This window comes from Mobula birostris, chromosome 8 (genome assembly GCF_030028105.1).
Source record: "Mobula birostris isolate sMobBir1 chromosome 8, sMobBir1.hap1, whole genome shotgun sequence".
NCBI lineage: Eukaryota > Metazoa > Chordata > Chondrichthyes > Myliobatiformes > Myliobatidae > Mobula > Mobula birostris.
This window is the reverse complement of record NC_092377.1, coordinates 142,808,278-142,827,238: the sequence shown is the minus strand read 5'-3', so window position 1 is coordinate 142,827,238 and position 18,961 is coordinate 142,808,278. Positions and strand designations below refer to the sequence as shown.

At 42.9% G+C, this 18,961-nt stretch overlaps 1 protein-coding gene across 1 annotated transcript in view; it reads right to left on the bottom strand.

Annotated features, from left to right (window-relative positions):
- Positions 1-7,052: 7,052 nt before the first annotated feature.
- Positions 7,053-18,961, bottom strand: part of LOC140202079 (scavenger receptor cysteine-rich type 1 protein M130-like) — a 41,580-nt gene continuing 29,671 nt past the window's right edge. The window contains exons 6-8 of the mRNA XM_072266940.1: positions 12,893-13,207; positions 11,405-11,719; positions 7,053-7,327 (exon numbers count right to left, since the gene is read on the bottom strand). Of these exons, the coding sequence (XP_072123041.1) occupies positions 7,053-7,327; positions 11,405-11,719; positions 12,893-13,207 (905 nt within the window). The remainder of the gene's footprint in view (positions 7,328-11,404; positions 11,720-12,892; positions 13,208-18,961) is intronic.

Genomic DNA, 18,961 nt, shown 5'->3' with positions numbered 1-18,961 from the left:
TTCGTGAAGCTTCATGTACCTGTCTAAGAGTCTTTTAAAAGACGCTATTATATCAGCCTCTACCAGTATCACTGGGAGTTCATTCCACACATCCACCACTGTCTGTGTGAAAAATTACCTCTGACATCCCCCTTCTACCTACTTCCAAGCACCGTAAAACTATACCTCCTCATGTCGCCATTTCAGCCCTGGGAAAAAGCCTCTGGCTATCCACACGATGAACGCTTCTCATTATCTCATTACCTCATACGCCTCTATGAGGTCATTTCAAATCCTCCGTCGGTCCAAGGAGAAAAGGATTCAAAAGGATTCAAAAAACTTTATTGTCATTCTAACCATATATCAGTTCTGCAGGGCAGAATGAGACAGCGTTTCTCAGGGTAAGTGCAATCATAATACAACAAATGCCAACCCTAAATAATAAACATAGCAATATATAGTAAAGCACAACGGCCACATGTCAGTTAAATCAGTTATAAGTGTCCAGTGCAAGTTAAAAGTGTCCAAAGCAGAGTCAGGTGGAGCAGCTATTTAGCAGTCTGACTGCCTGTGGGAAGAAGCTGTTTAGTAGCCTTGTGGTTTTAGTTTTGATGCTCCTGTAACGTTTGCCTGATGGCAGAAGAACAAACAGATCATGGAGAGGGTGTGAGGGGTCTTTAATGATGTACCGTGTCTTCTGGAGGCATCAACTCTGAAAGAGGTCTTGGACAGAAGGTAGGGAGACCCCAATAACCTTCCCTGCTCCCCTAACCACCCTCTGCAAGGCTTTTTTTTGTCGACAGCACTGCAGCTGGAGTACCAGGTTGTGATACAAAAGGTCAGCATACTCTCAATCACGCCTCTGTAGAATGTAGTTAAGATGTTAGTGGAGAGTGATGCTTGTTTAAGCTTCCTCAGAAAGTGCAATCTCTACTGGATCCGTTTCACAATCCCAGTGGTGTTCCTAGACCAACTGAGATTGTCCGAGATCTGCACCCCAAGGAACTTGATGCTTTCCACCCTCTTCACTGTGGAGCCGCTGATGCTGAGGGGTTGTGCTCAGGCTGAGACCGTCTGAAATCGACGATCATCTCCTTGGTTTTGGTGACATTAAGCATCAAGTTGTTATCCCTGCACCAGCTCTCTAGGTGTTTGACCTCTTTCTTGTATATAGATTCATCATTTTTGCTGATGAGCCCCACCACTGTGGGATAGTCTGCAAATTTAATGATCAGGTTCTCCTTGAATCTGGCTGCACAGTCATCTGTTAACAGTGTAAACAGCAATGGGCTGAGCACACAGCCTTGTGGGGATCCAGTGCTCAGTGTGATGGAGTCCGAGATGTTCCTGCCAAAACGGACTGACTGTGGTCTCTCTGTCAAGAAATCCAGAATCTATCGACAAATGGCTGTGCTAAGGCCAAGCAGCGACAGTTTCTCCAACTTGTCTCTGCAGGATGATGGTATTGAACGCTGAACTGAAATCAATGTGCAGGATTCTGGCATAAGTGTCTTTGTTGTCCAAGTGAGAGAGAACTGCGTGCAGTGTGGTGGATATTGCGTCCTCCGTACAGCGATTTGGACGATAAGCAAACTGTAGGGTATCCAATGATGAGGGGAGGCTGGCTGTGATATGAGGCTTGACAAGCCGTTCAAAACATTTCATCACTATGGAGCTCAGGGCAAGGGACGGTAAAAGGCTCCTTCATTCAATTTATTCTCATAAGGCAAGCTCTCCAATCCAGGCAAATTTTTTGTAAATTCCCGCTGCACACTCTCGAAAGTATGAATATCCTTCCTATAATGAAGTGACGAGAACTGAACACAGTACTCTAAGTTCTTACATATCTGTAACATTACCTCACGGCTTTTGAATTCAATCTCACGGTCGCTGAGGGCAGCACACCATAGGATGTCTAAACAACACTGTCCACTTGCGCAGCAGCTTTGAATGTCCCACCTCTGATCCTCCATACTGCCAATAGTCTTACCATTAATACTATATTCTGTCTTCAAATTTGACCAACCAAAATGAACCACTTCAAGCTTATCTGGGTTGAAGTCTATCCGTCATTTCTCAGCCCTGTTATGCATCATATTTATGTCAAACTGTAACCTCTGACAACCTCCCAGACTATCCAGAACACTCCCAACTTGTGTGTCGTCAGCAAACCTTCCAACCCACCCCTCTAATTCATCAACTCGGTCATTTATGAAAATCACAAAGGGGAGGGGTCCCAGAACAGATTACTGCGGAACACCACTGGCACTGTCCTCCATGCAGAAAACGAACCATCTACAACCACCCTTTGCCTTCTCTGGGTAAGCCTTTTCTCGATCCACAAATAAATATCCCCTTGGATCCCATGCCTCATTACATTCTGAATGCGTCTCACATGGGGAAGCTTATCAAATGCCTCACTAAATCCATATACACAACACCCATTTCTCGACCTTCATCAGTCTGTATTGTTACATCCACTTTCAATCAGGTTCGTCGTAAGACATGACCTGTCCTCGACAAAGCTATGCTGACTATCCTTAATCAGATTATGTCTCTCCAAATGCTCATAAATTTGCCTCTCAGGATCTTCTCCAATAACTTGCCTACGCTGACGTAAGACTCACTTGTCTATAATTTCCTGGGTTATCTCTGCCACCTTTATTACACAAGGGAACAACGTTTGTAACCTTCCAATCATCTGGTTCTTCTCCGGTCCCTATTGATGATTCAATGATCATCGCCAGAGGCTCAAACACTGCTGCACGAAGTAGCCTAGGTATTATCTCGTTCGGTGCATAAGACTATAAGACATAGAGCAGAATCCTGGGTGATCATAGTTTTCTCCTCCTCAACCCTAGTTCCTGGCCTTCTCCTCGTAACAGTTGATTCCATGTCCAATCATGAATCCATCAATCTCTGCCTGAAATGCAATGAGCGACCTGGCCTCCACAGCAGCATGTGGCAACAAATTCCACAAATTCACAACCCTTTGGCTAAAGAAACGTCTCCATATCTCTGTTTTGAATGCCTCCCCCGCCCCTCTATCCTAAGGCTGTGCCCTCCTCTCCTAGACTCTCCAACCATGGGAAAGATTCTTTCCACATCTACTCTGTCTTGGCCTTTCAACATTCGAAAGGTTTCAATGAGATCCCCCCTCATCCTTCTGAATTCAAGCGAGTACAGACGGAAAGCCATCAAACGCTCCTCGTATGATAAATCTTTCATTCCTGAAATCATAATTGTGAACATCCTCTGGACCCTCCACAATGCCGGCACGTTTTTTGAAAGATGAAGTGCCCAATACTATTCACAATACTCAAGGTTAGGCCTCACCAGTGTCTTATGAAGCCTCAGCAAACATCCTTGCTCTTGTATTCTAGACAGCTTGAAATGAGTGCTAACATGGAATTTGGCTTCCTTATCACCAATGCAAGTTTACCTTCAGGCTGTTCTGCGCAATGTCTCCCAAGTCCCTCTGCATCTCAGATTCCGGGATTTTCTGCCTATTTAGAAAACATTCCACACATTGAGTTTTACTATCAATGTGCTGGGTTATGCATTTTCCAGCATTTATTTCATTTGCCACTTTCTTGCTCATTCTCGTTAATTGCCTAAGTCCTCCTGCATCCTATCTGGTTCCCCACCACTACCTGCCCCTCCACCAATATTTGCATCATCTGCAAACTTGGCAACCGAGCGATCTATTCCCTCATCTAAATTATTTATATACAGCATAAAAATAAGTGGTCCCAACACCGACTCCTGCAGAACACTACTAGTCACTGGCAACCAAACAGAAAAGGATCCTGCTATTCCCATTCGCTGCCTCCTATCAATCAGCCAATGCTCAAACCATCTTATTAAATTTCCTGTAATACTATGGGGTTCTTAACTTGGTAAGAAGCCTCATCTGTGGCACATTGCCAAAGGCCTTCTGAAAGTCCAAATAAAGAACGTCCACTGCATCACCTTTATCTATCCTACTTGCAATCTCCTGAAAGAATTCCAACAGGTTCCTCAGATAGTATTGTCCCTGAAGTAAACCATTCACCTTTGTAATATCTTATCATCTGTCACCAAGTACTACATCACCTTATCCGTAACAATTGTCTCTAACATCTTCCCAAACACTGAGGTCAGGCTAACTGGTCTATAATTTCCTTTCTGCTGCCTTCCTCCTTTGTTAAAGTGTGGAGTGACATTTGCAGTTTTCCAGTCCTCTGGCACCATGCCAGAGACCAATGATTTCTGAAAGATTATTTCTAATGCCACCACAATACCTAACGCTACCGCTTTCAGAACACTTGGATGCAGTTCATCTGCTCCGGGTGACTTATGTACTTCTGCGTATTTCGGCTTTTACAACACCTTCTGTCTTGTAATAGTAACTACACCCACTTCTCTTCCTTCACACATTACAACGTCACGTATACTGCCAGTGTCCTGCACCATGAAGACTGATGCAAAATACTCATTTGGGTCATTAGCCATCACCTTGTCCCCCGCTATTATTACCTCTGCCTCATTTTCTGCGGTCTTATATCCATTCTCATTTATTTTATTTTCAACATACTTGAAAAACCGTTTACTATCCACTTTGGTATTATTTGCGAGCTTGGTTTCACATTTCCTCTATTCCCTTCTCATGGTTTTTTAGTTGCTCTTTGCAGGTTTTTAAATGCTTCTCAATCCTCTATCTTCCCAGTAATTTGTGCTTTGTTGTATGGCATTTGTTTTGCTTTTACAATAGCTTTGACTTCCCTTGTTAGCCATGGTTGTACTATTTCATATGAATATTTCTTCACTTTTGGAATGCATGTGTCCTGCACCTTCTCATTTTCCCCAGAAACGCATACCATTGCCGCTCTGCTGACATCTCTGCCAGCAGCTGCTTACAGTTTACTTTGGCCAAGTACTCTCTCATACCACTGTAATTTCCCTTACTCTACAGAAATACTGCTACTTCGGACTTTACTTTCTCCTTAACAAATTTGAAGCTGAAGTAATCATATTGTGATCTCTGGTTCCAAAGAGTTCTTTTACATTTAGCTTTCTAATCGCCTCTGGTTCATTACATAATACCCAATACAGTATAGCTGATCCCCTAGTAGGCTCAATGAGAAACTGCTCTAAAAAAAGCTATCTCTTAAGCATTCAACAAACTCACTCTCCTGAGATCTATTACCAATCTGATTTTCCCAATCGAATTGTATGTTAAAATCTGCTATGACTACAACGTATTGCCCTTTTAACTGGCCTTTCCTATTCCCTGTTGTAACCCATGGTCCACCTCCCAGCTACTATTGGGACAACTGTATATAACTGCCATCCCCTTTACCCTTGCACTTTTTCAACTCAACCCACAAGGATTTAATACCGTCCAATCCTATGTCTTTCTACTTATTTGTCGCCATTCTTTACCAGTAGAGCCACACGAACCTCTCTGCCTACCTTTCTACTTTTTCGACATAACGTGTAACATTGGACATTTATTACTATTTATAAATATTACTATTTATTATTTATGGTGCAACTGTAACGAAAACCAATTTCCCCCTGGAATCAATAAAGTATGACTATGACTATGACTATGATTCTTCCGAAATATAATCATCCACGATCCAGTGATGGCCACAACATCATACCTGGAAATCTGTGGTATTGCAACAAGATCATCCAGCTTATTTCTTATAGTATGCACATTTAGATACAACACCTTGAGTACTGTGTGACTTATCTATCTTGGAACATTCCAAATGCCCCGGGATAACGTCTTTCTTAATATCCATAAAATCAAGCATTTCCCTCCGCTGCAAGTCATCTCCATATTTGCGAAGGTCCTTTTAAATCGTGAATACTGAAGCAAAGTATTCATTAACTACCGACACTACCTCGTCCGGCTCTGTGTACATGTTTCACTATCGCTTTTGATTGGTCCTATTTTTACACGGCTCATCCCCTTGTTTTTCACATACTTGTGGAACACATGGGGGTTTCCCTTAAATCTGCTCGGAAAGGGCTTCTCATCCCCGCTTCTAGCTCTCCTAATTTCATTCTTGAGCTTCTTCTTGGCACCTTGCAATTTTTTACAGTTCTAACAGTCCTTAATTTTGTCTTAAGGGGGCGCTGGTGTGGGACCCAAATGCAAGACACAGGCACTGAAGTACTATGAAACGGACTAGGAGTGTGAAGAAGGCAAGCGAAGTCGGGAGGAAACGATGCTCGACATGGACACAGCCACTGGACGAGACAAGGTCACCGGGACTGGGCTAGGACTTGACTGGGAGCGTAGGACCTGGGCAAGGAACTTGAAACTTGGAACCAGGAGTTGAACTCCGAACCAGAGACTGGACAGGAACCCGGAACATGGGTCTTGACTCGGGCTTGGAATCCGGATCCAGACGAGGACTATGGACTAGGAACAGACGAGACACAAAAATAGTACAGGGAATACGAAGCCATGACATGGACTGGACGAGGCTTGGACGAGGAGAGGTTCTTGGCCGTGACAAAGGACTCCAGGACGGGACGAGAAATTCCCAGCACAGGACAAGGTACTCCAGCACTGGGCTGGGCGTGGAACTCCGGACTCAGCGGGCTCGGCTCTTGACTCTTGGACTGGACGAGGTACTCCTGGACGGTACGTGGCTTCAGGACCCAGCTTGGCTTGGCTTGGCTCTTGGTTACTTAGCAGGGCTTAGCCTTTTGACAGGTCTTGGCTCGGCTTCTGGATACCTGCGTAGGTTCGGCCGTTGGTCTGGGCTCTTGGATACTTGGCTGGGCTCTGTAATTGGACTGGGTTTAGCTGGCTATCGAGTACTTGGCGGGGCTCGGAGCCGGGAATCCTTCTTGGGGCTCGGGGCCGGGACTCCTTCTTGGGGCTAGGAGACACCGCAATCCTTCCAGGACGCGGGGCCGGACCCTTTCCAGGACGCGGGGCGGGACCCATTCCAGGACGCGGGGCGGGACTCTTTCCAGGACGCGGGACCGGACACTGTCCAGGACGCGGGGCCGGACACTGTCCAGGACGCGGGGCCGGACCCCTTCCTGGACGCGGGGCCGGACCCTTTTCAGGACGCCGGGCCGGGGTGGCCGCCGAGGGGACTTGCCCGGTTAACAGCCGAGGGGACTTGCTGTTGGAACCGCCGAGGGGACTTGCCGTGGTAACCGCCGATGGGACTTGCCGTGGTAACCGCCGAGCTAAATGCCGAGGTAACTTGCCGTGGTAACTGCCGAGTAACTTGCCGTGGTGAATCCCGAGGTAACTTGCCGTGGCAAATGTCAGGGATACAGAAGGAAGGGAACAGAGGGGAACAGTCCAACAGCGAAAGGCTGAATCCTGAAGCTATTTATGAAGTCTGCCCAAACGAGAAATAGCTGCCTCAACAGAAACTGGGAAAACCGGAAAAACTGGAATAAGGAACGATGGACCGTACCATGAACCGGAATACGGCTTCACGGACCGGAGCATGACAAACTTCTTGAAACTTTCGTAAGCTCTTCTTTTTTTTTTTTTCTTAACTACATTTTCTACATCCTTTGTAGACCATAGTTGTTTTCTTGTTACCTTATCATCCTTTTCGTGCCTCAATGGAACATAACAATGCAGAAAGCCATGAAAAATTTCCCTGAACATTTGTTCCACGTCTTCCGTGCATTTCCTTGAGAACGTCTCTTCCCAATTTATCTTACCAAGTTCCTGCCTAAGAGCATCATACTTCCTCCTTCCCCAATTAAATGTTTTCCCAAGTTGTCTATTCCTATGCTTCTCTAGCATCACGGTAAAGGAAATCGAGCTGTGAACACTACCTCCAAAATAGTCTCCCACCGAGAGATCGGACATTTAACCATGTTGATTTCCCAGTACCGGATCAGGAACATCCTCTCCTCCAGTGGATTATCTATATAGTTCGTCAGAAAACCTTCCTGAACACAGCTAACAAACTCCATCCTGTCTAAACCCCTTGTGCTCAGGAGGTGCTAGTCAATATCAGGAGAGATAAAATCACCATTCGCAACAACCCTATTATTACTGTACCATTCCATTAACTACCTCTCTATCTGCTCCTCGATGTTTCTGTTAATACTGGGGGGAGCTGTATAAAAAAAATAAACACCCAGTAGAGTTATTAACCCCTCCTGTTTCTGTCTACCACTCACAATGACTCATTGGGCAATCTCTCCAAGATTTCTCCTTTTCTGCAGTCGTGCTACTATCCTTGATTAGTAGTACCTCTCTCCTAACTATTTTGCCCCCCTCCCTGTCTTTTTCTAAAAAAAAAACATCTAAAACCTGGCACACTCAGCAGCCATTTCTGCACCTGGAACATCCAAGTTTCTCTCATGTCCACAACATCATAGTTCCACATATTGATCCATGCTCTACGTTCGTCCGCCTTGCGTTAAAATTGAATCATCTCGAACCACCTAGATGAATATTTCTTTACTCTGTCACCTGCCTATCCATTCTCATAAACTCACTACATGCTGTCACTATTTGTGCACCAGCTGCCTCATCCTCTGCCTCTTCACTTCGGTTCCCACCCCTTGTCTGAGTTTACAGTTTGTGCGAAAGCATTTAATCCAGATGTAGACGATGAGGATGATATGGAACTCAGGGTGGTTTATCCAAAAACAGTGATCAGCGATCCATATTACAGGAAACCTGCAAGGGTATTATTCTGTCTGAAATATCGTGGCTGTGGTAGAAAGACTCGAGGAGTGGTAGACTCCATAGATACATTGAAAATAAATCTACTTTCAATCTTCCAATCCTTTTTATCCGATGTTAATATAACATTGCAACGGCCAAAATCATTTATGAAAGGCACAGTGCCCAAATCAATTTTATGACCCTATGTGACTCTGACACCACTTTCAAGAAATTCCGGATCTGTATTCCCAGATGACTCGTTCTAAGGCACTCCTCGTCGTCCCGCGTTCACTATGCTAGTCCTACCCTGGTTTTCCTACAAACGCTTAGCCCTTCAAACCATTCTGCAATAAATTCCATCTGTCATTGTTGTCCATTTTTTTCCAGCTGCTCTAAATTCTTCTGTAAGTTTCGATGGCTTCCTTCAATATCCGCTGATCCTCAAACCGTAAATTTGCAAATCGAATTACTACATTATTATTCAGATTGTTGATTTATATACGGCAAGCAACAGCGGTTCCACCCCTGATTCCTGTGGCGCAACACTAACCGCAGGCCTCCAGTCAGAGAGACAACAACCTATTGTCATTTTCTGCCTTCTCTCTCGAACATAATGACACATCCAATTTACTACATCACCCCAAATGTCGAGAGAATCAACTACCTTGATGAATTCACATGCAAATTTTATCAATTGCCTTGCTAAAGTCCCTATTGCGCATATTCACTGTCTTGCTCTCATCAACTTTCCTGGTAACCTCTCACTTTGGTTACACAAGACCTGCCCCGCAGACAGAGATGTTGACTACTAAACAGGCCAGGTCTATTCAATGATTTATATATCTGGTCCCTTGGAACACCTTTCAATAATGTAGACAGACCGAACGGTCTAAAATTTGCTGGCTTTTTCTCATAGCCGTTTTCAAACAAAGGAGCAAAATTAACTGTTAATAATTGAACATATCTTTACCCCAGTTGAGCATAAGTGCTGTTTTCAATTTCATTGTTCAATCGGCAGTTTTCATTTCACGTCCTCAATGGGTGACACACTATATATGAATTCAAGGGAAATATCAATAGGACAGCTGCATTCAGTGTGAAGCCTGGACTGACTGATCAAGCCAGATAGGCATCAGCTGCTGGTATAAAATGAGGTTGTATGTTTTCAATTGTATTTTATTTTGTCTTGTTCTTTCTGTACCTGTCACACCCTGCGTACTGCACTGGAATAAAACTGCTGTTGCAGGGATATACCAACGTCGTTTAAGCAGGTATGAGAAAGAAAAATAGACTGCATTTGGCAAGACAATTGCAGCTGATTTTCCCTGTCAATTTGCCATTTGTACATAGTTCACATTCCCTTATAATACACTTTTATATTCAACATATTTATGCACCCAACTATACTTTTTTTTAATAACAACAATTTCATCTGCATGCAAGTCGCCAATGACCTGTCCTGCACTACAGTAAGACTACAGTCTAGACAAACCTTCAGAATTTATCAAAAAAAACTCATTTTGATTCAGGATTAATACGACAATGCGAATTTGTTCCCACATCGCCTGTGATATACACTGATGCACTAACAAAAAAGTTCATTTGAAAACATCAGTGCGCACGGACACAGATAACCTAAACTCGCTGATGTACTTAGCCGTCAGATCCACCAACAATTAATGGATAAAGTGTGATAACGCTTAGCATCGCATTTGCCCCTTTATCTGATTATCTCATCCATTATATAACAGATCGCAAATGATCCAGTGCCTCAGTAGCACTGCATTATGCTGCTCCTAACTCGGATCATCTGATTTTGAAACGCATTTGCTTTATTTACTTGTCTGACTTCAATATCTGAGTTTTCTTTTCCTTCCCTTCCAGTTGTGCAATTTCTTCACTCAGCATTTCCCCTGCATCAGTCTGAAATGTGGCCGACTACCTAGTATTGACAACTCATCAGAGATTTACCATGCTTCAGTATTTTTTAAAAAAGTCATATTTTGACATATTCCAGCGAGCTCCAACATGCATTCTCCTGACTTTGATACTTCAGCAGTCGTAATTGTGATTAATCAACAGTTCTCTAAAGTTCACAATATCTTGCTCCTCGCACCACCACTTTGCAAGCTCTCATTCCCTGAATTACTCCAGTGTTTACTTAGATGCTTGACATCCGATTTCAATTTCAAGGTGTGTTTCCTATTATTAGATATCACTTGAAAGCTCTGCGAAAGATCAGATAAATGTCGTAGCAATGGGTGATTCAATCTATGGTAACGGATTAATCAAGTTCCCCTCATTCTGTCGCACTGCAGGGCACACACGTTCGGCACACAGTCCAGTGGTGAATGAAAGTGCGAAATCGTGCACTCGGCATCGGAAGCTGATACTCACAAATACAGTGAAGCAGATTAAATGCCAAATCTGTACGAATTTTGCATTTTCTTGCCCGAAAGTTGTGGCTTTCATCTCGACTTAGGACTTTATTCACCTCCCAAAGTTCTGTATTGTAAAAACCCTCTGATATCCAAATAAATTGTAGAGCCTGCGCGGCGGTGCTCCAGATGGATTTGTGTGGGTGTGTAGTGAGGTGTAGTTGTAGTACAAATTGGAAACCCTGAAAAAGGGGAGTTGATTGTCACTGCCAACATGACCAGTTATCCAAATACATATTTGTATAACGCAATGACTATGCATTTCTCCATTTATTATTAATCGCAAACACCAGTTGAGATATTTCCATGGCCACCTTTTAACAACCTTTACCTGAACACAGGACTCCAACGCCTGGGATGTCAGAGGAGGACCTTTTCGACACGGAGCTCTTGCAGTTTCGGAGATGCGACTCGTTTCCTTCACATTGAACTTCGGTCACCAACACGGGCCGTTCATTCTCTCTATAGTTTGAGAAGTTGTAGGCAGATATCGCGAAGCCGCAATGCAGTTGTCTGCAGACAACATTTGTTTCATTTATTGTCCAAAATTTATCATGCACTCTACGCCAGGTACCATTAACATACACCTCTACTCGGCCATCGCACCGGCTTCCCCCATCATTCAGTCTGAAGGACCAATTTTCATCTACCATATCGAAAAAAACGGTAAAAAAAAAAGTTAACAACAATCCAAAGGATTCTACACATTTTCAGCCATTAAATGGAAAGTATGTTTTATACATGAATTTCCCACATTTTACTTAGAATGCGAGAGATATCAGAAACGCCATCGGTCAAAATTAGAGCTATAAGAACTATTTCTGTAGTTTATGGCAGAAAAATATACTGAAGACATGTGACAGACTGGTTAAACTTTGAATGCACTGATAAACTCCGAATGTATTAGATATTCAAAGAATTTACCGACTCTTCTCTATTGACGAGGGAGGGTCTTTCGGAAGTTTATTTACTTTTTGTTACCTAAGAGCAAAGCCAAGCATCCCAGAAGCGATTTGCTACTTCTCCCTGTGTTGTGTTAGGTTGGGGTGGGGTGTAAGGAAAAATCACACAGATAAAACTTTGCCACGAATTTTCTCTTTGAAAGGAAGCGGAATAAGATGTGAATCGATAGATGTGTACGGGATGGCAAGAGCGTTCTGTCGTGCCGATAGACAGAGAATTTTCACAATGGACGAAATAGCGAATAAAAGCAGGGCGAATTTTAATGTAATTGGATAAACGCATAGCGGGACTGAGGGAGTTAAATCCTTGACACACAGAGTGGCGTGTGCGTGTGTGTGGAACGGCCGGCTACCCGTGTTGATAGAGACCGATACTCAGGGACATTTAAGAAACTCTTAGATAGCCACATGGATGATAGAAAAATAAACGTACGTTCGTACAGCAAGGAACGATTGTACTAATTTTAGAGTAGGTTAAATGAAGTCGGGAAATATCGTGGGCCGAAGGGAGAGTGCCGTGCCGCACTGTTCTATGTTCTACGAAATAATATCGGATTTTCTTCTTACTTAGCTTGTTTAAAAGCGTCGTCCCTTTTGCATTACCTGTCATCACCCTTTCAAACATAATCCGAAAAAAATCACTCTGTTCTAAAGTTTTGTCTATTTGTAATACAACGGAAATAACCTCATGGACTATCATTGGGAAACAAGGAAACGCCAATCATCTTAATCAAATCACAGTCATGCATGGTCGCCACTAAACGACAGATATGTTAAATTGGTTAAAAGTTCACCGTTGTGAATATCTCTACGACCAAATAAAAATTTGTTTCAGTCATACATTCATTGTGACTTACCAGTGCAGATAAGACTGGCGTCATTACCATGTGAGCAGCTAATCTGACCCCAGGCTGAGACTGGGCAATCTGCTAATCGGGATTCGTTTCCCTGACAGCGGTAGTTGTCCTTCCACATCGGCCCTTTTCCTTCGCCAAAGTAAGCACTCTTGGGAGTTGCTTTTACTGCACCGCACTGTAACTGTTCGCAGACCACGGTTGCATCTTCCAGACGGAAGTACTCATCACAAAGTGTCCCCCACTGGTCTCCATGCTGGACTTCCACACGGCCAGAGCATCTGTTCTCCCCGCCAACCAGTCGTGGTCCATCCTTCCCTGTTTTAGTAATAATTGAAGACAGTTAATTACTCCCAATAACAAAGCAGGGGAAACTAATACAACAAAGCAAGTGCTTCATGTTTGACCAACTGCAGGGCTGGAACGCCTTCCAACTGTGACCGTGCAGTATAAGTGAACGAAAGGTAATGCACTGAATGCAGCCATGATTTTCACCTCGTTGGCTCTGGATCATCTATTCCCAATACATGAAGTTTAATTAAAAGTTTAAATATAGTATAGCTCTTCAATTGCTAAACTATATTTGCGATTGTAGTAATTTCCTGATATTTGAGAATTGCGCTTCTGGAAATTTAGTGGTGTGTCAGTTTTATTTGAATCGCATATGCTAGCTTGACGTCCTGAATCGTGTTTCCTTGATGCATATATATTCTCAGAAGTGTTAGCTGACTGTTCTGTATTTTTATGTCTGTTATTCATCTTTCTCCTTGTACTTTGAAGTGTTAAGTTCGTATGTATTATAATTCATTTTTTCTCAAAAGGTGAATGTTTTTTGCCACTTGATTGTGCCTGTATAAGTAATCAGATTGAGTTAAACTGCTGCAGAATCCTGTTACATTTTGTAATACCTCTGGTTTCTCAGGTCATTTTCTTCGTTTATCGTCTTGAATTTGTTGGTGTTTTATCATGCATGCATGTTTGATAATACTTTGTGTAGCAACCTGGTCCTGCATTGCTACAATATTATTAATAAGAATTATACTTATTTTTCTCAGCTGAATATGGTAAGCTTGAGGTACCAGCTTAATCAAACAGGTCCATTTGTCAATTGTTGGGAACTTCTGGACAATTCCAATGGGCATGTGGCTTTCTGAATATTTACATACACATTCTTCTGTAACCTTAATTGTTGAATTCTATTGTGCAGTGTCTTTGGGATGACACCAGTTGCAGATATTACTATCAGGACAATCTATACTTTCCTCATGTTCCAAAGATATTCAATTGCCTCTTGTACTTCAGCGTATTTCTGGTATTTTACTTAAAAAAAAAAAAAAACTGTGTTTGGAATGGTTATACCTTAAATATTTTTGTTTGTTTATCCTGTATTATTATATCCAGAAGGATATTATGGATTGTCCTAGCGGTAACAGCTGATTGGTCATAATGTACTTCGTGGTATTCTGACTCTAAAACTAGATCAGGATGGAATATGTACTAAGGTGTGATTGTATTAATAAAATGAATTTTGAAGCAAGATTTTGATAAACGATATTTGCTACTTGATTGTGACTGTGTAAGTAATCAGTCTGTGTTAAATAGCTACAGGATCCTGTCATGTGTTAGATCATACCTGTTTTTTTTTCCAGGCACTTTCTACATTTGCCATGTTATATCTGTTGGTCAATTATTATGTTTTCTGTTGTTGTTTTTTTATAAACACCTGATCCTGTCTTGCCACAAGAAACCCTTCTGTTCCTGGAAATAGGTCTCGAACTCTGAGCCAGGCTTTCGACATCTAATTGGGTCAGTTTGTGGGGATTTTTTCCATGCAGGGTCATGCTCTATCATTGGGTAATTTTTTCTTCAATAGTGATAATGTCTTCAGTTTTTGAGGTGGAGTCTTATTTACTTTAAATTTTAAAAGTGAACTTCAATGTTCATGTATTTCCCAAGAATCACCTGCTTTGGTTCCCTTTCTGAAGCAATTTTTGTTGATGGTGTATGTGAAGTTGCTTCTTAGGAATAACTGCGACAATCCCAGAGTGAATCAGATGTTCTGCATTTTGTTCATTTGTTAGAAGCCTGTTCGATCCATATTGCTGTAATATTATATTGTGCTTCCTTCATTCTGTGATGCCAGCAAGCTCCTCTGTGGGCCATTGCAAATAGTCTAAGTATTAAATGCACTGTATTCTCCCCAAGCCTCTTCCCAAGTGGTAGACATATGCTTACAGATCATCAACTGATTTATCAGTCAAAGAGTTAAATTGTACCACATATGCAAAATTCAAAAAGGGTGAAGAATGAAGGACTGAATGTGCTGTATATAAACGCAAGCAGTGTTTGGAGTAAGCTGGATGAAATTCTGACACAATTAGAGATTTGTTGGTATGGCGTGGGTATCACTGATCTGTAGATGAAAGAAGGTTGAAGTTGGAAGCTTAATATCCAACGATATACTTTATATCAAAAAGACAGGTAGGAATGCATAAGTGGCTTTGCAAGTAGATGTAATTACATTGTAAGAAAGATGTGACATAGGGTCAAATAATGTTGAATCCACGTGGGTGGATTTTTAGAAAATGCAAGGGTAAAAGACAGACATTATGGAATCATATATAGGCCTCAGAATAGTTACAAGGATGTGGGGTTGAGATTTCAAATGCAGCAGGAATAGGTATGTAATAAGTGCAATGCCACAATTGTAATTGGGAACTTCAGTATGAAATGGGATTGGGAAAATTAGGTTGGTGTCAGATCACAAGAAAGGGAGTTTGTTGAATCCCTACGAGATGGTTATTTTGAGCAGATTGTGTTTGGGCCTACTGAGGGAAAGGCGATCTTAGATTCGGTGTTGTGCAATAATCCCCATTTTATTGGGGAGCTTATGGTAAATTAACCCTAAGGACGTGGTGATCATAATATGACTGAATGCATACTGCAATTTGAGCGGGAGAACCACAGCTCACATGTATCAGTATCGCAATGTAATAAAGGGAATTACAGATACATAAGAGAGGAGCTTACCCAAATAGATTGGAGAGAGTTACTGGCAGGGATGACGGCAGAGTAGACAAGTTTCTGGAAATAATTCATAAGGCGCAGGATGGCTATGTCCCACAAAGGAAGTTCCCAAATGGCAGTGGTATCCAAGCGTGGCTGACAAGGGAAGCTAAGGACTGCATTAAAGCCAAGGAAATGGGATTTAATGTAGCAAAAGTGAGTGGGAAGTTGGATGATTGGGAAGTTTTTAAGATCCAACAAAAGGCCATAGGAAATCCAACAGAAGGTCATATAACCCATAAGAAGGGAAAAAGGTGAAATATGAGGGCAAACTATCTAATAATATAAAGTGGTATACTATTTTATTCAGTTATATGCAGAGCAAATGGGAGGTGAGAGTTAATTTTGGACCACTGATAAATTATGCCGGTGAGATGGTAATGGTGGACAATGAAATGCAGATGGACTTAAAGGTTACTTTGCAGCAGTCTTCACTGTGGAATACACTAGCAGTGTGCCAAAGGTCCGTGAATATCAGGGAGCAGGATTGAATTGCATTGCTCTTTCAAAGGCAAATGTATGAGACAAACTGAAAGGTCTTCAAGTACATAAGTCACCTGGACTAGATGGACTCCATGCCAAAGTTCTGAAAGAGCTTGTTCCTGCCCAGCTGAACTCATATTTGCTCAGCCTGTTTCTGCCCCATATCTGCATATTTCGACTCTGTTTATACCCCAAGTTCAGTCCCTTCCTGTCGATATCCATGATACTTCACACGCTCTCAAACTTTTTAATGAATTTAAATTCCCTGTCCTGCATCATCTTCTTTTCACTCGTATTTTCCAGTCCCTATACACCTCTATACCCTACCAGGAAGGCCTCAAAGATCTACATTTCCTTCTGCGCACGAAGCCCAACCAGTTCCACTTGACCACCACTCTCCTCCGTCTGGCGAAACTTGTCCTCACACTTAATAATTCTCCTTTGTCGCCTCCCACTTCCTTCATACAAAGGATGGAGCGGTGGGCACTCCCATGTGTCCCAGCTATGCCTGCCTTGTTGTCGGCTACGTTCAACAGTTTATGCTACAAGGCTGCACTTGTCCCGGTCCCCCACTTTTCCTATGCTACATTGACGACTGCATTTGTGTTCCTTCCTGCACACATGCAGAGCTCGTCGACTTCATCAAAATTCCAACTTCCACCCTGCCCTCGAAATTACGTGTTCCACTTCCAACTCCTCCATTTCCTTTCTCGATTTTACTCTCCCTCCCTCCCTCTCTCTCTCTCTCTCTCTCTCTCTCGAGGTAGCGCATCTACTGATGTCTATTATAAACCGACGGACTTTGACAGCTGCCTCGACTATACCCCTTCCAACCCTGTTACTTGTCAAAACACCATCCCCTTCTCTCAATTCCACTGTCTCTACCGCATCTACTCTTGGGATTAGTATTTTAATTCTAGAATTATGGAGATGTCCTCATTTTTTTTTCTAGAAATGGGCTCCTCTTCCTCCACCTCAACTACGGCTCTTCCATTGCACGGAAATCTGCTCATAATCTATCCTCCCGCCACCCTACTAGGGAGCGGGTTCTTCTTGTCTTCACCTACCATCCCAATAGCTCCGAGTCCAGTACATAATTTTCCGGAACTTCTGCCATCCCCAACGAGATCCCACCAGCAAGCATATTTGTCCGTCCACTCTACCCCTCCCCCACACTTTCTGCTTTCTACAAGGATCGCTCGAATACGAATCCCTTTTCTATTGACCCACACCACTCACTTCCCACCTGGCACTTATTTTTTGCAAGCGGAACAACTGCTAGCCCTTCCCCTACACCTCCTTCCTCAACACCATTCAGGGTAAAGCAGTTCTCCTAGGTGAGGCAACATTTCACCTGTTACTCTGTTGAGAATAGACACTGCCTGTTGCTCCAAATGATGCCCCCTGTTTATCGGTGCGATCCGACGTAGATTATGAGGCGGCTTCTTTGAGCAGCTTTGCTACATCCGCCAGAAGAAGCCCGATCTGCCATTTTAATTCCACTTCTCATTCCCATTATCATATAGGATTCCATGGGCGCCTCTACTTTTGCCATGTGAGTTTAGAGGAACAACAATTCATATTCCATCTGGGAAGCTTCCAACCTGATGGCATGAACATCGATTTCTCGAACTTTCAGAAATGGCCACCAATAATTCAGCATTTTCATTCCCCTTTTCCCTCTCTCACCATACCTCCTTTCCTGTGCATCGCCTCCCGCTGTTGCTCTTTCTTCCTTTTATTTCCTCCATAGACATTTGTCATCTCCAGTCAGATTCTCCATTTTCCAGATCCTGTGCCTCCTTCACCATTCAACTTCCCAGATCTATACTTCATCCCTCTCCCTCCCAGGTTCACCTATCACATTGTTTCTCTCTCTTCCTTCACCCCCTTTTACAACTTTCAACTCCTTGTCTTCTTTTCTCCAGTCCTGCCAAAGGGCTTCGGCCCAAAACGTCGACTGCACTTCTTTTCCGTAGATGATGGATGGCCTTCTGTGCTCCTTCAGCATCTTGTGTGTGTTCTGACAGAGGGTTCTAAATAGATAGCATAATTCCGGAGGACTGGAAATCTGTGTATGTCACTCCACTCTTTAAGTAGAGATGAATATAAAAAAAATGGACATTATCGGCCAGTTAGCCTAACCTCAGTGGTGGGAAAGTGTTGGTATCCATTATTAAGACCAGATTTTCGTGGTACCTGGAGACTAATAATAAAATATGCCAAAGTCAGCGTGTTTCTGTGAAGGGAAATTTTCCCTGACAGATATGTTAGATTTCTTCGAGGAAGTATCGAGCATAGTGGATAAAGGAGAGCCACTGTATGTCTTTTACTTGAATATTCAGAAGGCAGTTTTTAAGTGCCACATATGAGGCTGCTTAAGACAATCACATCCAATGGCATGCAAGGAAGAGACTGGCACAGATACAAGACTGTCTCACAGGCAGAAGGGAGCGAGTGGGAATAAAGGATGCCTTTTCTGGTTGGCTGCCGGTGACTAGTGGTGTTCATCAAGGGTCAGTA